Genomic DNA, 23,442 nt, shown 5'->3' on the forward strand with positions numbered 1-23,442 from the left:
TTAACAGAACAAGATACGAGTTTTGTTCAAAGTAGTCACCATTACCACCAGTAGATATAACCGGTTTAAAAAATTGACAGTTCTCTAGGAGTTTATGATGACTGCCGTCGCCATGGTGCACTCACCATAAGTCCGCATAGATAAGAATAATACTTAAGTTGGTATAGATTTTTATATCTATGCAAAATCTCTTTTAGGTGCCTACATACATATTTTCTTAATTGATTTTTCTAAGTTGTAGAAAAAAATTGGAAAGAACATTTCAGTGTCAAGACACTCAAATGCATGTTTAAAATTGTCACGATATCTTACACAGAAGCCGTTATAAATCTTGTCGTCTTCTATATTATTTACATAATTTAAATATTCAACACATGAGTGGTCTGCCCGGAGTGTCTAGACGCTGATTTTTGGCAAAGTCAAGGCTACTATTATAGCCGTTTCGTTCGCTATATATTAGTTTTAACGGTGCTTGTATGTCGTTAGTTTTGAGTACGCCATTTTATTTTTAAAGAAATTGGATTGCGTCCATGTCAATAAATAAATGAGCATTGCGAACCGTTCTTGGTTATTATCAAGGAAAATGCAAATAACGCTTCTTTCTTCCAATTCTTGACCATTTTTGTTTTAAATTAGGTACTACATTATTATAATCACCATTATATTAAATACATTGTAGTAGTATTGGTAATCACTTTATTGTACACAACACAAGTTTACATAAAGTTTACAGAAATAGAGGTACAAATACAAAGGCGAACTTATCCCTATAAGTGCCACTTGCACCATCCCACTAACCCGGGGTCAACCGGTTAAATCGTTAACCCAGTGTCAAATTGTACTGGAAACCATGGTAACAACATGTTTAACCAGTTAACCCCGGGTTAGTGAATGGTGCAAGTGGCCATAACCCTTTCCGACCGGTTCGATATAATCCTGCAAACTACTTTTAAAAAATCCTGTCCGCAAGCAAATCGTCTTTTCGAGCTCAAACCTATTCCAATCTAAACTGCAGATATTAGAGACACGTTTGAGTACTAAATACCCTAGGTCAATGGCATCAGTCGGTCGCAAGACAGTGGTGAAGATGGTGGCGTATTTTGGTGTGAGTAGTGACACACGTAAGTTCATAATTTCGTATAATTTTGGTATCGAAGTTGCTATTTAATACTTAATTATTACAGTAAAAGAGTTGAATGAGTTTATTAAGGACAAATTAGAGCAAAAATATGTTATTTAGGGAAAACTACATGCTCGTAAAAAATATGTGCACGAATTTGTGGGTTCGGCCGTAGCTCGTGAATCAATTGTCATAACTATGTATTTGCAAGTTTGTGAGTATCCGGCTTTTGCGCAAAAACTTAAATCACAATGGATAGCATATGTTTGATCCTGTTATAATATATTGCGTTTCTTAGGTTTGTATTTTTTAAGACGTCAATTAGGAGCCAGAAAAATTCTTTGAATTTTGTGTTATGGTGATATAGGTATCAAGAGATGAGAGAAAAAGATTCGATCAAATCGTTGATGTAACAGCTCCAGAATTAGTTATAAACTTTATTAAACACATGTAAATACTTTCTTTTTACTTGTGAATGAATCAATATTCATTTTATGAAAACTTTTTCAAGGATTACCATATGATGTAGGTAGTTGAATTGAGATTACTTTAAATGTTTTCAATCATTCTATAATCGTTTCGGTGTTGATTCTTAAAGAGAACTATGATGATTATGTAAAGTTAAAGACTTATTATTATACTAGTGTATTGTTGTGTAAAATGTTGCGTTTTATTCATATCATTTTACAAATCCAAATGAATTTGCACGTTCGTGCATTTACAGATAAATCCTGAACGTCACTTTCGTGCATGCGATTTTTTTTATGATGAAGGGTCGTTGGATTTTTTTTATCATTTTTTACGTGTATTTTATAACAAATGAAAACGGTTCACATGCATTTTTCATTAGTTTTTGCAAAATATTTTTCCCGGCCGTAAAGGGCTAAGAAGTTAAACTTTGAGTAGATTGTTTTCTCTAACGTTAGTAACATAGGTACATAACATTAGAACATTAACATTTTTTATGCGGAATAATATTTAGGTAATAGGTTAAGTTTAAGGAGTTAAGAATAATTTACACTCTTAATATTAATTTTACATGGACTTGAAATAATTAGAGACGATAGAGAATACGTAGAGATATATTTGCAAAATAAGTTCACCTCAAAAAAGTCCACTTTACCTACCTACCTATATAATGCAATGCAATATCATCCATAATGACGGAGCAAAACTCTTCTTAATTACTTCTACACTGAAACTTACATTTTAGCATTTTCATGTACTTGAAGCTTGATGACAGGTTAACGAGGTACTTTAGACATGCTTTAGACTACCCAAGATTAACGTGTCTAAACACTAACCACATCTCCTGCTTTAATAACATACGTAATCACTAGCACTTTAATCAAAAGACGTTCATTCCTTCACAAAAAGACACCAAAACACAATATCCCCGTGTCCTTACTACTTTTTTCTTCCATGCAATAGTATACCCTTGAGTAAAACTGACCTCCAGCGTATTGGTACCATTCCAACACATTTCAAGAGCGTGAAGAGTATTCGGATTTCATAAATATAACAACAGTTGCCCAACATGATATCAATCGTATTGACGTCTCTTACAGAATTATGGGTCCAAGTGAGATACACAGGTTCCAGTATCATGTTGTTATGCTATTTTTTAGTCGGAATTCGGATCTTGTAACGTCTGTATGGACTTCCCGGAGATTTGTCCCGGCTTTTCATTTCGTTGTTCGAAAGTTGGCAACAGTTCTGTTCGCGTAATCGGATGAATATGTTATTTTTATGGTGGAAATGCAGATTAAGAAAGCCAGGAGATTTAAAAACATTGCCAAATGACTACGCAAAGTGTTTTCATATCTTTTTATCTGCAATTATTTGGTTTATGAACAGAAGTACATTTTACTCGTGTACAATTTCCTTACGCGGAGCTTCGCTTGTTTTATTAAAGAGTTCGCTGCCAATTTTTCATAATTAACCTGTCACTTAAACTTAATTCGCAGAAACACCTACGCATTCTCTCGTCTTAATCACAAGCTTACTAATACAACATTTATTACCCATACAAAGCAATCGAGGCGTTAACCCTCCCGCCGCCGGGGGTTCCGACTGTTCCGACCCGCCGCGTTCCGTTTACTGTACGGTATTAATTCGGCCCGTGAATTAATCGCCTGCCGCCGACGGCCCGATGAGTCGAAGATGAGGTATGGTCTTGTTTGGGGTTTCTGTTGTTGTTACTAATTTATTTAAACATTATTGGTACAAAAAGCGTGAAAAATTGGAATGTTTGCTAGTGGTTGAGTCCGCGGTTGAATATAAAAACTGGCAATAATAATAAGACCGAGAAAAAAAAAGTACACAATATTTTTCAGTTTTTCAATTTGTTGATTTAGTAGGATATATTATCATAAATATCATATTGCAACATTAAAATGATTTGCTTAGTTTTGATTAGTTTATTTCAGGAAAGAAGTTTAACCGTTAGAATATTCCTAAAGTATTTTTAATCAAGAATTACGATTCTAATATGTTAGCCATTACTAATATTTTACATTAAATCCTAATTATAAATACTTTTGTTACAGGTAAGCAAAGCTGTCAACACAAGAAAGTGTAATTACCGTCACATAATAGGTAATTATTAATTAGGTAAGTAATTTCTAACTTCTTCTCCAGAAATATAAATGTAATTCATTCTATTCGCCTAAACTTGCCAGCAAACTTACTGTTCCAATCTATTTGGGCTTGATTTCCAACAATAATTAAATTGAGTCCACAACTCAAAACTTAAATCTCTTAGTATTTGTCACTCAATTGTCTGGAACTCGGAACATTTTGCGACAATGGATTCTGGAGGCTTAATTCTAAGTGGGTATTAATTCTGCTATATATCAGACAAGTTTTGGGGTCTTTGGCACCCCTGAAGCAGGGAAGGGTTACAATCGGTTCATATTTGTATACGCTGATAATCTTCATCATTTATTTATGGGATACAATAGCAAAGTTATCGATTTTCAACTATTTCCTAGAAATTTGCATTTTGATGTCAATTAGCAGTTATTCTATTTATTTCTGAATTACTTCCAGCCGCCCAGACGCCTATATAAAGGTTCATTATTCCATTATTTTTGGAAAAATTGAATTTGCCTTGGCAAGTTTAATTTGTGGGCGGTTAGAGGAAGAGCATCTGTCTTTCAAATATGTAGTTATAGTTATGAAACGGCAACAAGATGATATTAGATTTTTAGGTTAAAAACATTAGATAAGCTTATCAAATAGATATCTAGGATAATAGATTTTTCATGGCAAACATTTTACAGATATTTTTATTTTCTTGTCTTGTGGGTTTTCCTGTTAGATAGGATATCAAAGGTCGAATCTTTCTATTCATCAAAGCTATTTGCGTAGTATAAAACCTTCATGTGTTTAGATTATTTTCACTTTGATACTTAGTACTTTCGCTTATTTCACAAGATATTTAGAGTTCGAGGGAAAAACAATGAGAACCCATTTTCTCTACATTTGATATTGTTTGTTCTTCTGCTATTTAGCAAATAGGATAGGATATTTTTAATTCCTTTCTTAGAATCCATAGAGCCATGTATATAATACGCCTACATCTCTAGAGTTGCCAACGCTGCAGAAACTTGTACACTTGTTTTTGAAAAACTACACTGTACTTAATCCCTCGAGAAACCTCTCTTGGGAGTCTATTTAACCTTTATATTAAAAATATATATTAATTCTCCCGTTTTCATTTAGTTTTAAAACCTCCCAACTGATGAAAGTCATTGTAATCATCGCGCGATGATTGATCATCACTCCCCTAACAATTATGGAGCTATTGACGAGGCCCTTAATCGTATTAAAAATGGAATAGTTGCTTAAAACCGGATTTAAAGTTAATGACGTGGAAGTAATTAATGATGTTTAAGTTTTTAAGTGCTTTGGAGTTTATGAAAAGATAAACTTTACATTTAATGTTATTAGGTTTATGTTTTGGCAACTTTGGTGCAGGAGGAAGAAATCTTTTTTTGACTTAATTGGATCCTTTTTAAATGGGAAGGGTAAGAAGTACTTAAACATCATCATTTAGGTAATGTATCTACTTTTAGGCATCGTTGTTAGACACAAGTCATCTCTCAAGGAAGGACAGATTTTTAAAAAGCCTTTTGCGCGTAGCAAACTATTGATCTCTAAAATAAAATAAGTAATCTTAGTACATATCTTGTTAGTCGTCTGTACTAGGCTTTTAAAAAAAAGTTAAACAAAGGGTAAATAGCGAATAGCTTCCTATACAGCTTTAACATAAATTTAACAAAACTCCAACACAAAAGTTTATGAAACTAGCCAGTCGTAATTACAAACTAAACTTACAATATCAGACCCCCCAAGTTTGCTAAACTGATTTTTAATGTAAACTGCCTCCACGGGGCGCTAAAGATTTTTCAATTAGTTAAGCTGAAGCAAAAAGCTAATTTGCGAATTTAGCATAAACCTAACAAAAAGTATCAAAACAATCCCTAACGCCACTCCATTATATTCGCAACCCTATTACAATAGTATTAAAACTTACTTTACATCTAGAAACCTGCAGACGGGGCTGTACAAAGACCAAAACCAACAACAAAAGCTATCAGGTTTACACTCTATGTCCATCTTCTTAGAGGTTAATTTCGAATGGTTTATCAGCACATGTAACTTGGTTCTCCGTAATGCCAGAAACATATGCGTGGCCACGTGCACCTCCATCACACCCTTATCTGGCCAACCCGGACTCGATGCTGGAAAGCTTCCCATCGCTCATCAACAGCATGATTTTTAACGGACCAGTGTAAGTTGGTTCCTCTATTACACATATCTGTTTGGGTCTCAAGCTCAGGTTTATAGTGGTTGTTCAGTGAAAGTTAGGAATGTTCCTGCTATCGTTGGTCGGCTGAAATGTCGATAGCATCACGACGTATGGCGACATGCGTGTGGAATTAAAAAGTGGGTTTTGAAAAGGGCCTGTTAAGGATTTAGTTTGAAGGGTAAGGTTTCAGGTGATTGTTCAATTCTTTCTTATCTGTGATAGATAACATAAACAACAAAAACAGTACCCATGTAAATATTTAAGCTTTCTGTGGAAAGGAGTTTAGGGGACCTAGGGAACTTCACCTTCTGTAAATATGTGTATATATATGAGTATAATATATGCGTAGGTAATATCATTAACAGTTTCAAAAGCAAACTTAATGAGAACTCTATGATTAGATGTATGATAGTATGTGCTGTTATTAATATTATACATACATAATATATCTCGATGCCTGTTGTCAAATACCTTATGAGCAGGGGTCGGACAAAAAGTGCGGATGACGTAAAAATGACGTAATCTTGCACACAGGATGATGTTTGAGTTTGTATTTAAACTTCCGTGTGACATGTAGTAACAAAGTAGTATTAATGAAGTAACAAAATAATCGTAAATAAATCCATGGAATTAATAATACAGGTGGTAGGGTGATGTAGTGAATAAAATAAATTTCACGAATAAATGTCTTTTAATATTGCTTACCTTCGTTGGTATATCTTGATTACAGCAAGAGCAGTATACGTGTTTGTCACGTACCTCCAAAAACGGAAAATTGCCACAATATTCGAGTAAAGATGACATTTTAGAGCGTTTTCTTATACATTAGTAAATATAAATTATAGCTAAATGTAATCGTGAAGATACAATAGCTAAACAATAACGAAGTCAATTTATTGTTCATCTGATTGACAATGTGTCAGTCAAAAACGTACTTACTCATTTCAAGTGGCGATATCGTTTAATAAAGAGGTTGATAAATGATAAGTGATATTTTTTTATGAAAATCAAAAATACTGTTTGAAATCATCCTATAAGTGGTTTGACGTCATCCGCACTTTTTGTCCGACCCCTGCTTATGAGTTAAAAGAAGCTTGCCTTTTGTGAAAAGTTTTTCCTCATATTACGTTTCATTGATAATCATATTATCGTCATGAGTTAAGCCGTCACGTGCCAAAATGAATATCGACATTGGAATAAGTGTCATTTTTAGGGTTCCGTACCCAAAGGGTCTCCCCCAATCCACTTTCGTTTTTAGGGTTCCGTACCCAAAGGGTAAAACGGGACCCTATTACTAAGACTTCGCTGTCCGTCCGTCCGTCCGTCCGTCCGTCTGTCACCAGGCTGTATCTCACGAACCGTGATAGCTAGACAGTTGAAATTTTCACAGATGATGTATTTCTGTTGCCGCTATAACAACAAATACTAAAAACAGAATAAAATAAAGATTTAAATGGGGCTCCCATACAACAAACGTGATTTTTGACCAAAGTTAAGCAACATCGGGAGGGGTCAGTACTTGGATGGGTGACCGTTTTCTTTTTGCTTTTTTTTTTTTTTGCATTATGGTACGGAACCCTTCGTGCGCGAGTCCGACTCGCACTTGCCCGGTTTTTGACGATAGCTGGGAGTTTATACACCTTGTCACTTTGTCATCTTTGTTTGTATCATGTACAAGCAGCAACACTCCTAAATTTACATCGGTGGACCGTATTACAAAAGGCATAACGTCCACCGATGTACAGTTAACAGTGTGGGAGATGGTTCATAATCAGATAAAGGAAATTGAGAAGAGTATGTCAAGTGAAATAACTGTCTGTAACGCGGAGTGTTCTGTACACATTTTTGTCGATGTTTAATCACAGCTAAACTGTGAAATGAAGTGTCGCCTGCAGTATTTTCGGACCAATACGACTTTAAATCTTTCTTTAAGGCCGGGGACGCACTTGCAGCCTCTCTAGTGTTGGTTTGGTGGAGACAAGGACAAAGACGATTTTTTAATTAAGTAAATGTGAACGCAAAGATCCACCTTGACCAAGGCACATTTGAATTAAGGAGATTAATCTCAATCAATACTGCTATTGTGTCACAAATCAGACCCCACGTCAAGTGCTGTCATCTTACAGCAAGAACAACTGAAATTTTGACACAGTCCAAAGGCGCGCTACGCGAATTATCCACGATCTCAGACTCACATATTGAACTATGTTTAAGAATATACTGCCTTCTTCTACCGATTGTAGATAAAATACATGTTTTATTTAGAGATAAAATTTGGAAATACTTATCTCCATATTTAAATTAACCGCCCTAATCAGTTATGACAATTATGAATGGTGAGAAACACGGTTATTTTCAAACATAAAACAAGTCAAGGAACCCTAATAAATAATGACAAGGGATCATAGGCTATCTTGACACATAAACATATTAAGGCGTTCATTCAATGATAGGCGATATCCTACTAAGTCCTTCAGTCAGTCTTTTCTTCAATGTCTAGGCAAATAGTCGCAACTCTCATGCAAGTTGTATAACACTAAAAACAATGACGCTTTCAAATATTAAAACAGAAGACCAAACTTCAAGTGAAGATCGACCACCATCGTCTTGTGTAGAGAAGAAGTTGTGCACTGTTGAAACGATTAAAAAGAGGCTACCTATAACAACATGGCTACCGGAGTATACATTATCAAAATTAATGCTGGATATGATTGCTGGGATCACTGTTGGACTAACTGCTATACCACAAGGCCTGGCATATGCTGATGTAGCTGGCCTGTCTCCAGAATATGGACTTTATTCAGGATTGCTAGGAGGTGTCGTTTACATGTTCCTTGGTACCTGCAAAGACATTACCATCGGACCAACCGCCATCATGTCAACGCTGCTTTCCAAATACGTCGCTGGGTACTCTGCCGACTTTGCTGTTTTGGCAGCCTTCATGACCGGTGTTATTATATTGTCAATGGGTGTATTACGACTTGGATTTTTAGTTAACTATATATCAAAACCAGTTATCAGTGGATTTACTACAGCAGCTGCCTTACAAATCATAACATCACAGTTTAAATCATTACTAGGACTTCAAGGATCGTCAGGGACCACGTTCCTCGAGTCTATGCAAAATTTTGTAAAGAATATGAAGACGATCCAGGTTTGGGAAGCTTCTCTAGGTTTATCTACAATTGCTTTGCTTTTATTTTTGAAATGGGTAGGGAACGGATGCAATCGTACCGACGGCAATTTGAAACGGTTAAGGTGGTTTGTTTCGTTGTCTCGTAATGCTGTAGTTATTGTCATAGGTATGGCGGTATCATACATTTTATTAAAAACCACGGGCGAAGAACCTATAGTTTTAATCGGAGATATAGAGGGAGGTTTTCCAAAAGTGGCAGCTCCACCTTTTAGTAGTATAGTTGGTGACGAAACCTACACGTTTACCGATATGTTACAAGCGCTTGGTCCTAGTGCAATAGTCATACCTTTTGTTTCTATTCTTGAAAGTATTGCTATTAATAAAGCGTTTGCCGGGGAAAATACTATGGATGCTACTCAAGAACTGATTGCTCTCGGTTTTACAAACTTATTGGGGTCTTTCTGTAGAAGTATGCCTTTATCGGCATCATTTTCGCGTTCGGTTTTGAATAATGCGTCAGGGGTTCAGACTCCTGGAGATGGCATCTTTACTAGTTTATTAGTTCTTTTAGCTTTAAGTTTATTGACTTCAGCATTTTACTTTATACCGAAAGCTCTTTTAGGTGGTTTGATTATCTCAGCAATGCTGACTATGCTTGATTTTGCGATGTTTATCAAATTATGGAAGATATGTAAAAAGGAATTTGTTACATGGAATATCACAGTCATAATTTGCTTATGTTTTGGGCTGGAATATGGTATGTTAGCAGGTATTGCGACAGAGGCTTTCATTTTATTATATACTAGCTGACCCGGTGAACTTCGTATCACCTATCTATACTATGTCTCCTTTTGGCACGTCACGGATTAGCCTGGCCGCACACGCTCGGAATTTTATGTAGGTACTGATTGACATGGTGTGTAAGCGAGACAGCACCATGCATTTGTAGAGCGACGTCCCGTTCCCACCTGTCATTCCGTACGGAAACACAATGAACATTCCGAACGCCTGTAGCCAGGCCTGAAAAAAATTGTTATCGATTAGTCCCTCTACTATATAGGGTGACTTCAAATTGGTAATACAAAATGAATGTTTTACATATATCTTCCCTTCATTAAGCCCCTCAATTAAGTCTCATGCTTTTAAAATAATTAAATTTATTTTGTTTTTGTTTCATCCAATTTTTTTAGGCTTCACATGGTTATCGTAACATAATAATTAACAAAGAAGGTTAAATAATTTCAAATGAACACTTTCCTCTTTGGTTATCAATCACCTGTCACAGTATTTATGAAGTAAACGTATTTTGATCATAGACCTGTATAATAGGTTTCATATTTCAGTGGTTTTGATTAGTAATTGTCACCAAAGAGCATATAATCACTACGTTTTAAGAGTCGGCACTCTCGAACAATCCTCGAACCGAATTATGAACGTACATATCCCAACACACCAAATACAGGCTTAAAGATCTCGCAACCAGGCCATAATTGTTAAAAAAAAACCACACACAATACTACCAACACAAAAAAAACAACGCTAGGGCTCGACACTTCCAGTACCTACTGTTTATCGATATCGATAAATGTGCGATACGTGCTGCTGTATTTACCTACTGTACTACTGTAACAGTACATTTTGAGAATCACGTGGATTAATAAAATAAAAGAACATTATATATATAAACAATTTTATTTTACATGATAAAAATAACATAGTTTATTATTCAAGTAGGCATATTACAATATGCTGAATTCGCGCGCATTCTTTTTTAATCTGGTCCCTTTTTATTGAAGGCACTGGATGGAGAATGATTTCCACAAATGAACTTGTTTCCATTCAGCTTTTGAATAGGTAAATAAATACGCCAAATCCTCATTTCCTTTTCCTCAGCTTTGCCCATAATCGACATCTGAAATAAAGAGATTATCGATAAATTGGTCGTACACTATTCGTGTCATAGGTTACTTAGTTTTTTACTTAAAAATACTTTATTCACAAAATATTTTCGTTTTAATCATGGATTGTACACGACTAAAACTAATTAAATTAGTAACTGTTAACGACTCAAAGTAAAAAATGAAAATATTGCATACAAACATCAGTTTACCGACCTGTTCGGATCAAGTGGAAATTTGGCCAAAAATGCGTCAGTAGTTAGTCTTCTTACACACCCACTACAAACTTCACATTTCCTTAAAGATTTGGCCCCCATTTAAATAACAGCTAAAGTTATTTTACCAATTACAATAAAAAATAACCACATATTTCCACGTTCACGACAATTTAAATGACGTTTGACGTTTTACTACCAATCATACCAACCTAAAGAAAAGTAAGTATAATACGTCTATGTTAAAAGCAAGTATGGTATGTGCCACCAAAATGCAACAGCAGTCATTTTAATTCGATAAGATTATTTCTATCCCTCAATGTTGGTAACAAGTACGTTCTTAATTTATCAAAGTATGGGGTGTCGATGGGCTGATTGTCACTTGTCAATTGAATATTAGATTTTCCGCAAATTTTGATTTTCCAATATGTTTTAAATAAAACAATACCTGAGAAACGTGTTTTCTACAAAAGGTGCAGGAGCAAAATTTGGAGAACCTCCATTTCCAGCAAGATTGTGCACCAGCACAGTTAACTCTAAGTGTGCGATATTATTTAGACCAAGAGTTCCCTGGCAGATGGATTGGACGCAACGGCCCAGTAGCATAGCCGCCTCGAAGTCCCGATCTTCGCATGGGAATTAATTACCCTCGATGAACTTCACCAAAAGCTAATTGAGGTGTTCAATTCTGTGAAACCAATGAATTTATTCTTGGCAGACTAAATAATCTCAAGAGTATTCATAAGAATCAGAGTTATGTGTCCAGAAAAGCGGTGGTCATTTTCAGTACATATTAAAATACGTTTCGTTAAAGTAGGTGCACACTGATCTACTTATTGAAAGTGTTGAAACGTAGGTATTTTAAGATTGTGTTACATTCGGTAGATTACGTATATTAATAAATGATTTCATTTAAATTAATTCGCTTATTATTTACCATAAATTGTATCAGGGTACTTAAAACTAAACCGCTTAACTTAATGCCACTCCAGACGGGAATAGTTTTACTCCAATCTGATTAAATTGTTTGATCAAATCAGGTGGTGTGGTGTGGTTGCAAACTCCATTTTGCTCGCTGATTCCCTTTTATTCGATTGTAAGATTATGACCGATAAAATGGAGGTGCTAACTTCAAAATCTGTTCTTATTTCTTGTACACATTACAAATGTAACCTGTAATGGTGTACTGATGTCAACTTTCTAGCATTAATTGTAGTTTCGGGTCTGCGTGATGATGATGAGTCAGTCAGCCAGTCATCCAGGACACGTAAATTTAACGCTGTTTTTTAGGGTTCCGTACCCGAAGGGTAAAAACGGGACCCTATTACTAAGACTTCGCTGTCCGTCTGTCTGTCTGTCACCTGGCTGTATCTCATGAACCGTGATAGCTAGACAGCTGAGATTTTCACAGATGATGTATTTCTGTTGCCGCTGTGACAACAAACAGAATAACATAAATTATGTAAGTAAGGTCCTATACAACAAACGTGATTTTTTGATGGTTTTTGCGTATTGGAACGGAACCCTTCGTGCGCGAGTCCGACTCGCACTTGGCTGGTTTTTTTTAATCCTGTTGGCACCTCAGACAGTGGCGAGACACTCCTGACTTCGGGCAAACTCGGCTCCGTTCGGCTCAGCATTGCTGCGAGCAGTTATAAGGGTTGCTACCATTTGACGTCCTTTTGCATGCACGACCACAGATAAGATAATGACTTGAATTTTGACAACCCTAAATAGCCGAACGGGATAGTACCATACATTAAAAAGGGATAGCAAGATTCATCCCTGAATCGCTGTCAAACTTCGGTTTTGTAGGAAGTGTCCATTATGGTACTTACGGTAATACCAAAGAGTAAGGTAGTACTATTATTTAGTATGTATGTATTTGTTGGTTGTCATTTTGTTTATGGGTGCGTTCAAAACTGTTTGCATATTGCTGGCTTTAACAGACTACCGCACCGGACCGCGAACTTGGTGTGTCCCGGCGTACTTTCAATCGTGTATCAGAGGGCCTACCGCGAACAACGTAGTTCGCAAATTTTACTCCTATTCGCGGTAGACCCGCAGTACGTTCGTTAAAACCATACCGCCGGGCGCGGTGCGGTAGTCTGTTACGGCTTCATGACGTCGGGCAGTTTCATTCCGTTTCTGAACGCATCTATAAAGCTTGACAACCAACAATGACAATCTTTTGTGACAGGGACACTATTTGGTGTCATTTATGTGTCATTGCTCGCAATAATGTGGACATGACTCCAAATTTGATTAAATAATTAATCATTTAATTATTTTTTTACCTGAGATTTGATTTTGTTCTCTAGTCAATAAATAGCACTGAAATATATTTTTGATATAAAAAAATGAGTACCTACAAAAAATTTGAAAAACATACTTTTAAAAAATTAATTTGCATTATAAGAAATCTTTGTGTTATTTATTGATTAGAAATCAAAATTAAACCTCAGGTAAGAAATTAATTAAATGATTTATTATTTAATCAAGTTTGGAGTCATGTCCACATTATGCTAGCAATGACGCCAATCTGTCCGATCTCTGTGATCTCTCTGTATCTTTGCGATACAGCGGGGAAATGCCGCCAGCATCCTTGGTACAATGCCTCAGGGGCCTATTTTAGATTTAAGCTAGTTATTAATTTCGTTTAGTTGTATCACTGTATATATATTGATCTCTGTTATTTATTGCTTGCATTGTTAATATCTAAATACGCGATAATTCGAATGTTGTGGATCTATGTTATCGACTCAAAACCCTTGATTTAATATAATCTTCAATTTGCGGAATTCCAGTGTACCGTACCGACAGGACAGCTATCATGTTTGACAGGTACGTTGGTAGGAACATTTTGTATGGGAATGATCATTCTTTCATTATTTTGTTTTCGTAAATTTTTTCAATGTTTTTAATAGTTATTCTGCTATTCTAGGCCGAGACTAATCCAACAAATCAAAAACCATGAAAATCGGTCCAGCCGTTCTCGAGTTATGGATGCTGGAACAAACACGACTTTGTTTTATATATATAGATTTCATCAAAGCCTGTTGTAGACATTAACACGATTCAGGGTGAGAAATCAGAGCTGATAATTGTGCAGTTGCCTGAGCATATGTCGTACTGCTCTGCTGAGCACGTTCGTCATGAAGTAAAGAAAGTTTCACTTCAATGTTCTTTAAGTTCTGTTGTCATTTTGGACGGCTCAAACTTGAGAACCATGGACACAACAGTAGCTTCAAATCTTATGTCCGTGGTCAAAATACTGCACAATCGTTGCCAAAGAATTGTTTTCTTGAACTTTATTGCTAGGTTAGAAAAATTGTGTCTAGAAATCAATCCAGAATTTGAGAACAATTTTTTAATTGCTTCTCGTGTAGAAGGTTCTCAAGAACTAGAAGTTTTATTAACATCGTGATCGTGACAAGATTGATGTATTATAATGATATTATGTACCTGTCTAATTGTAGTAGGTACCTATTCTCTTGTTTTTAGTTTTAGGTTTGTTATTGTTGTTGTATGTGAAAGTACTGGTACAAACAATATTTAATGTACTATAATATAAATAATTTTAAGTATAATTAATTTTAGTAAAAAAGTAATATTACACGAACAATTAGCATTATAAATATATGGATTTTTTTGTAAATGTACTTAGTTGGTTGTAAATATACAAAAGTAAGTATAATAAGTTCTTATGTGTTAATTGTACGTTTACTCTCAAGTTTTTATATTTTTTGAATGATTTATACAAAATATATATTTGCCGTTATTAAAATGATCAATAATCACATGTAATCGTTATTTTACCATTTACGGACCCTAACTACTTAAATAATAATAAATCCTTTGCAATATTTATCAATTAGTTAAGATCAGGACTATGTATTCAATAAAAATAAGACTGTGAGAAGATTAAAAATCTGATCTCCAAAAGTATGTCCCAAAAATATTATTAATTTATTTAAGAAGTATTACTGTAAGTGTATAGGCACCTACTATATGAAGGAATTCCATTCATAAAGTGGGTAAGGAGTTTTGCAGATGTAGTAAACTCTTTAAAAGTCACTTTGCAATATTATAATAATATTAATATTTTGGAAATAATTGCACATTGAACCTAAATGACAAATTGTCAAAATCGCTATAGACAATTCATGCTTTGTCAACCCATGTGCTACTGCAAAACTTGGTAAGGCAACTGTTTGCTTACTGTTGCTAGAGTCGAAAGTGCTTCTAGTTAATTTATCTTACGTGTAATTTTCATAATAAGGTCACATTTAAAGTTACGCTAATATATCTTACAGCAGTTTAGCCGTGAAAGTATACAGTCAAACACAATGACAGATTGTCATTATTGCATAATATCAGAGAGATTCAAATTATCAATCCCGTTATCAATCTCTCAAGATCACGAATATCACGATCAGCACTCAAATGATACCGATAAGTGTCTTGTCGATATGTCTTTCAACATTTTTGCCCAGTAGCTATCGAGCTAAATCACGTGAAGCTTGTTGAAATAATGACAATCCTGACTATAACAAGTGAAAATGGAAATCAAGTACGTAGACGACAGAAGAAATGTTCCAAAGACCTGTGTAGTGTAAAGACAGTGAAGAAAAGACTGCCCATAACGGAATGGCTTCCAGAATACAATCTGACGAAACTGATCCAAGATATAATTGCGGGAATCACAGTTGGACTAACAGCTATTCCTCAAGGCATTGCATATGCCGTTGTAGCTGGTCTTTCTCCTGAATATGGTCTTTATGCAGGATTAATGGGAGGATTTGTCTACTTATTCTTCGGAAGCAGCAAGGATGTTACCGTTGGACCCACAGCCATCATGTCTGCAATGGTATCGAAATACGTCTCCGGCTATTCAGCAGACTTCGCAGTTTTGGCAGCATTCCTATCTGGACTGGTGGAGCTTGGTATGGGGATACTGCATCTTGGATTTTTGGTTGAATTTATATCGATGCCAGTCATTAGCGGATTTACAACCGCCGCTGCTTTACAAATAGCTGCAGGCCAATTGAAATCGTTATTCGGCCTCGACGGAAAATCAGGAAATTACTTTTCAGAATCCTTGTACAATGTTGTAATCAACTTTAAGAGTATAAAATTATGGGATCCGATTCTTGGATTTTTAACGATCGGTATACTTCTGTTGTTGAAGAATATTGGAAAAGGGTGTAGCCGTACTGATGGCTTAGCAAAGCAACTTCGGTGGTTTGTTTCACTCGCTAGAAATGCTGTGGTTGTTATAATAGGTATGATCATAGCATACACACTAAAATTATCAACAGGCACGGAACCTCTAATTCTTATTGGTGATATTGGGAGTGGACTGCCGAAAATAGAGCCACCTCCTTTCAGTACAACCGTAGGTAACGAAACCTATACATTTAGTGACATGATGTCAGTCCTGGGGCCTCAATCTATAGTGTTACCCTTAGTAGCTATTTTAGAATCCGTGGCGATTGCAAAGGCCTTTGCAGGAGGAAAAACTGTGGATGCCACTCAAGAAATGATGGCATTAGGAATATGCAACATAGTTGGCTCATTTACCAAAAGCATGCCTATAACTGGCTCATTTACACGAACTGCTATAAATAATGCTTCAGGAGTACAAACCCCTGCAGGTGGTGTCTTTACTGGTTTTTTAATATTATTAGCTTTGAGTTTATTAACGTCTACATTTTATTTCATACCTAAAGCATCACTGGCTGGTTTAATTATAACAGCAATGTTTTCTATGATAGATATCGATATATTTGGAAGATTATGGAGGAACGGCAAAATCGAATTATTTTTGTTAATTATTACAATGGCGTTTTCTTTGTCAATCGGATTAGAATACGGGATTGTTGCTGGAATAGTTGTGAACGCTGCGATATTATTGTATACAGTTTCTCGACCATCTGTGGAAATAACTACAATATTATGTGAAAAAGGAGAATATTTATCAATATGTTTACCTGACAAATTGTCATATTGTGCGGCTGAATATGTTCGGCGCAAAGTATTGCAAGCATCTCAAAATGTAAGAAATGCAGCAATTGTAATAGATGGTACAAATGTCAAAAAAGTGGACTCCACCGTGGCTTCAAATCTTATGTCTGTGATTCAAGATTTGGATAAAGCTGGCCGAAAAGTAATGTTTATGAATTTTTCCAATAGTATTGTTAACTTATGTCTTGATATTAACCCTAAATATACTGACAGATTTGTAATCGCTTCTAACTGTGAAGACGCTTTAATAAAACCGTAAAATCTTAATATAGTCTTTTTTGTTATGTTCACGAATTACTGTTTTAAGTGATGATGAACAAATCATGGTAGGCAAATAAAATTAATAACACTTAAATATTTTTCTATTTACCTATTTGTTACATTAATACCTACCATTACCTACAAATTGAGATGAAAATTGAAATTTGTCAAAATATTTGTTAAATTTTTGCAATAATCGATCGTCACCTGTTTCCAAAAGGGGCCCTTATCAGCCGTCCCCCATTGCGTCGATGTCGATGCGTCAAAGAGGGTGTGCAGTTTCCTTAAATTTATTACCGTGATTCAGCAGTCTGAAAATGACAGATTTATACTCTTTATCCCATCAACTAAATATGTCCTGAGGTTTCGATTAGGATAATGTGGTGACGCGTTTATTTTTGATGGAAGATTTGGGGATTGGTTTATCTTCAACTGTATACTAGTTGAGCAAAAGATTAATTTGATTGAGAATGTTTTTGTATGAAATGTAACGTTGACAGGTTAAAAGATTTTAGTTTAAATTTAAGATATAAATAAATCAGTAATAAAATTTCAATAAACTAAGATCCTAATTAGCATTGAACTTTTATTGTTTGTGGTAAATAAATTAAATAGTAATGAATTGTTTATTAGGTTGTACTCCTTGAAAATTAGAATGTGGTATAACTTTTTACTAATGAAAATAAATGTCAATCAAGTCAGTCAATTCAACATGATAAAAACATAGTAGGTACTTACATAAGGAACAAAATAAATAAACTATAACAAATCGTTAAGTTTACACTTATAAATAAAAAATGCTCCAGGTCACTTTCATGCGTTATGGTGCCCAGAAGGCTGGCAGCGTTAATAAAATTTAAGTAAATGCAATTTTCCTGCCGACTTTTTTACGCAAAATTTATATACCGTTGCCAAATTAGCTTTGTGTCAAAAGCCTCTAAGACCGGCAAGTCTGAGCAGGTTCCGTCGTCTAATCTCAACTGCCAATAACACGCGGAAATCCATCCCGCACAAAATGGTAATCTTGAAAGAACCGATCAACCGTTTTTGAGGAAAATATTTTGTAGCCGAGAAAATTAATTTTTGATTCCGAGACATCCTGCTGGGATATGACTTGGTAATTTAATATTTTTATTGAAAAAGTTAGGCTACGTTTCTTTAGAAAACTTGGATGGCTTATTACTCGGGAAAAATATTCTGAATAGTATTATGTGTCACTAAATACTATTAAGAATATTCCTTATGACTACTTTAATACGGGAAATTCGATCCCCGTTTGCGTAATAGTCCTTAGTACTGTTTCACCCTATATATATGTACTTATTAAAGAAAGATCAACATGATTATGAAAACGTTGATACTTCTAACCGTTTTTGAGATACAGTGTGTTAAGCATTAGTGCAAAAATCTGTATGTTTCAACCCTAGCAAGTAGATCTTATTGAATGACATGACATGTGTCAATTTAAAAATCTTTGTACGGTTGTCACTGATATAAAAATATTTCATTTCAATGATCTTGTTTTACTTTTTAATCCAGCTGTACGAATATTGTAATAACTTGATTGTAGATCACTTAGATAACACTATCCTTTCAGCTCAGTCTTAAAAAAAATTCCCCCTATATAGTAAGTAATATTAGAGATACCTAGTTGCATTGTTAGACTTGCAAATGATTTGTATTGAATATGTAGGTTCAATTTGACTGTGGCATAGACAATAACACCATAAAGCCCACCGCGATCATTGACCTCAAGCCCTATCAAAATAAAGACATAAACAAGCCTAAATTTACGACGACCATCGAATTACAAGTAAGCCATTACGATTATTGCGTCGTCACGAACATCTGAAGGACGGAATATTCGCGTGCGACTTCGGATTTCGCTCGCCTGATATTTAACTTTATCTGTCATACGGAGTCATGGCAATGACACGTCAAATCACGTGGAAACAACGGTTGAGTGAGCACATCGTTCTCTTCCCTACGGCCAGTATCACTAGAGCTTCCCACCCTCCCTGACATCTATTCAAACATTCTTCGTCCGGGGGTTTTCGTGGAGGTTCCAGAGCTCTGCGAAAATTGGCCGGGTGGGCACGAGAGACACCGTGGACCGTTTTTTGTGTAAAATTTCAAGCTTCTGAATAGAGAATAGTTTCCAGGTGATTAGCTCCGGCGTTATATACTGATTTGCTACAAGGAAATGCGCCGTCTGTGGAAGATTGAGTCTTTGTCATATTGAATTATGGAGGCGATAGATAACAGGATGATCGTACCTGAAAAGGTGTCACTGATAGGATTATTCGTACAGAAGATTTTCTTTCGTCTTTTCAGTGACTTAAGTTCGAAATTCAAGTTTTAGTAACGGTTATATTAATTGTCTTAATTGTACAACTAGTAAAACTAAAACTATATCTAATAAAGGCTAATTGTGTCATCACACATGAATAGCTTTCCCAACAATTTATGAATAAACAATGATTCGGTTTAAATTCCGTAATAAACCCTTCTCCATCCATTAATCCCTACTTCCCGTTAAACGCCTGAATAATTGAGGTCACATCTAAACAAACCCGCATATTAATGTTAACACTACCTGATACCTTTTAAACATACAATATTTCCTCAATTTTATCAATATCAACCTTATTTGTATTTACATTATGATTTGAATTTGTATGTGCATAATTAAAATCAAAACTTTCCAAATCATTCACCAAGCTAGCTAATTCATCATCTTTAGTCTCTATTGCATCATAGTTAAAGGTGATTTTACTATCGTTTGGTTGCTGAATAAAGTTGTACGCTTTGGGTCCGGCCCTTGTCAAGCGGTGCCTGCTTCAGACATAGGTAATGAAATACCTAACAAATGAGCCATACATTGTTGCCAATAGCAACGCGTCACTCATTTGTTTAGTTTTGGAGTGGGGCTCTGAAGGTATGCTTTGATGAATGTATTGGCTGTTTGGGCATCGATTAGTTCACTTCCTACAGTGTTTCAGTCATTAGATTTAAATTCTGCATTATAACAACTAACACTTGAAAGTCTATCTTTAGCGATAAGAACGCTAATTGTAGGTACCACCTATGGTTGTGATTTATATCGTTATCTGTTATAGACGTGTGCACTAAAGATTATTATAGTAATGAAATACTTCGATTTCGTGTTACTTATTTCTTAAAGACGTCAATGAGAAAATTCTAAATTTGTAAATTTCATTCTGTTAATTTATTTATTGGTTAGGAGAAAAAATTATCAAATATGTATACACATTAATATTTATCAGTACCACACTAATAATGTAGATTTAGAAATGATCCTACCTAGCTAGTTTAGTTCCTAGTTATTAAAATGCAAAATTTTCAAATAAACTAATTATAATTTCAGGTGGCAATGTTGAACTAAGTATTCTCTTCGTAATGCCAAGACTTCATTCATCTGTACTACTAATATTTTAATTTGTAATACAAACTGTAATGTACAACTGTGCATAACAGACGGCGGTTAGACTGAAGGTAAATATCAAATTCATAAGTCTAATGAACTTGAATATTCAGGTAGTTGTGAAGTATGCGAGGGAGAAATGGTCAGAAGATAGATATAATAATATATATCTACACGACACACCACACATACTTTTGTACAGGGTGTGTCGCTTTCAGTCAGGATTAAACGAAGGCATGATAAACGACATTGAGCAATTTTACTCCCATATGTGTTAAGCGAAAACTAATAGTTTCCGAGAAATTATCAATTTGGTGTATTTTTTATTTAATCGTATGTTATGTTTTTACAAAATAGGCCTTCACATTATATCATTACATTTACATTAAATAAAATTTAACATTACATTATTTTATTACAATTGTATCTGATGTAATTTGGTGTATTAAACTGTGTTTACTTCACTTTTGTAACTTGATTTTTTTCAACAAAAAAAAAACAAAAAAAGCAAAAAGAAAACGGTCACCCATCCAAGTACTGACCCCTCCCGACGTTGCTTAACTTTGGTCAAAAATCACGTTTGTTGTATGGGAGCCCCATTTAAATCTTTATTTTATTCTGTTTTTAGTATTTGTTGTTATAGCGGCAACAGAAATACATCATCTGTGAAAATTTCAACTGTCTAGCTATCACGATTCGTGAGATACAGCCTGGTGACAGACGGACGGACGGACGGACGGACGGACAGCGAAGTCTTAGTAATAGGGTCCCGTTTTACCCTTTGGGTACGGAACCCTAAAAAGTTTTAAGCAAGTGGGTGACTTTGGAGAGGTGTATTGTACATAAATAGCTATTGTGTATGAGTGTAGTTTTAAGATATTCACTTGTGCTTATTATTCTTAGCTAACAAAAAGTAAAATACCTACTTCATACGAAAAATCAAATAATACCTACATATGAATTAATGATCAGGATTACTGCATAATAGCCAGATTTGACTGAAAACTGTTATGATGGTTATTAATGTAACATTGAGTACCGTAAAACGGGGTGAGTAGGTTTCGCGGGGAGAGGTGGGTTATGAATGGGGAGAGAACGTTTGAGACGGGGTGAGAAGGGATTTTAAGGCTACTGCTACAAAAATAATGTATTCCAATTTAAAATGGAGCTATAGTAATACGCATAATAAAAAAAAGACGATCCCACAATCTTCCAAAATCACCTTTGTATAAAAACTCCTCTCACCCCAAATACGATGCACTACGGGGTGAGGTGGGTTTTCCTCTTTATCATCAAAGTTATGAAATGGAACTAACCAAAATAAAATAAAAACTAAAATACAAACGTCCGGGCCACTTATTATATACACCATTCAGTTTTCATAATGTAAAAATAAAATGTTATCGAGGTTTGAATTTCAGTTTTAGTTAACCCTACTCACCCCATTTTACGGTACATTTGATTTTATGACCGCTATGAAACAATTTCATTTATGTATAAGAGAAATAACCATACGAATAGGTACTTGTGGCTACAATATTTTCCATTACTATTCAAAGCTTAGTACTTATTCGTTTATCTGATTAGTTATCTTAATTATAGATAGCTTTAAGTGTTCGATTGCTAATTCTACACGTGAGTTGCATAAAGTGCACGGAAGCGCATCGACGTCGCCATATTTAACGTGTTGTTATTATTCTAGAAGCTTGTTCATCTAAATTCAATATCTTTACATATTTCCTGAGATATTTGACCTGACATATTGAGATCATCAACTTATCTGCTTTGCCTAAAGGTTGACTGGTAGAGAATGCCTTATGGCATTAAGTTCGCCTTTTGTACAGTGTATTTCCTTATGTGCAATAAAGATTAAATAAATAAATAAATAATCATGAGACATTAAAACCATGACTCAGATAAGAACATTCGTATTCATTGAGGCTATTAAAGAGCGGAAACCGATTCCGGGGATAAGGTTGGTGGCCGTGAAACGTGAGGAACTTCTACTTATTTATAGAGATGCCGAGTATAAACAAAAAATCATAAAAAGAATAACAGGTGGAAAACAAACCACCGGTGCAAAACATGTCTTTCATTGGGACGAAAAAAAAGAAGAATGGACTTATGTAACATATTCGGTGGATGCCAATATATATTCAGTCTGCAAAACATCGTTGGATGATTACCTCGAGGGTTTAGTGAAACCTGTGTGCTTAATTGGTTACAGAGGATTTCAAGACATCTACCCCATGTTAATGTATTATAGTCGTGGTAAAGGATTCCTAAAATATGTGTTATATGCGGATTCTTTGGCTGCTTTCTACGACATTTTAGAACCGAATAGTGAAAAAACTACGAAAGATCAGAGACTAGCGGGAGAGTTCCCATGGCCCGGTATTAATTATGGAAAGTGCATTTTGTATAGCGTGGAAAATGTGTTTCACAAAGTTGTGGAATGTTCGAGGAGTTATACAAAGTTGGTGATGATGTTTCTGATTGCTGCAGAGCTCTCTGTGAAGTTTGT

General features: G+C 35.2%; 2 protein-coding genes and 1 long non-coding RNA gene across 6 annotated transcripts in view; 2 read left to right on the forward strand and 1 right to left on the reverse strand.

Moving 5' to 3' along the window:
* The window catches only part of LOC134665019 (uncharacterized), a 452,571-nt gene that overhangs the window by 301,372 nt on the left and 127,757 nt on the right, over positions 1 to 23,442 (reverse strand). The gene's annotated exons all lie outside the window — the stretch shown is intronic.
* The window catches only part of LOC134664971 (uncharacterized), a 574,567-nt gene that overhangs the window by 277,491 nt on the left and 273,634 nt on the right, over positions 1 to 23,442 (forward strand). The window lies entirely within an intron of this gene.
* LOC134664962 (sodium-independent sulfate anion transporter-like) lies at positions 15,679 to 17,472 on the forward strand. The gene has a single exon (XM_063521693.1). It carries the CDS (start codon positions 15,720 to 15,722, stop codon positions 17,469 to 17,471), a length of 1,752 nt encoding a protein of 583 aa, XP_063377763.1. The 5' UTR covers positions 15,679 to 15,719; the 3' UTR covers position 17,472.

This window comes from Cydia fagiglandana, chromosome 6 (assembly GCF_963556715.1).
Source record: "Cydia fagiglandana chromosome 6, ilCydFagi1.1, whole genome shotgun sequence".
Lineage (NCBI taxonomy): Eukaryota > Metazoa > Arthropoda > Insecta > Lepidoptera > Tortricidae > Cydia > Cydia fagiglandana.

Excerpts from the sequence above, each read along its gene's own strand:
- LOC134664962 (XM_063521693.1), top strand. The coding sequence starts at position 15,720 with ATGACAATCCTGACTATAACAAGTGAAAATGGAAATCAAGTACGTAGA.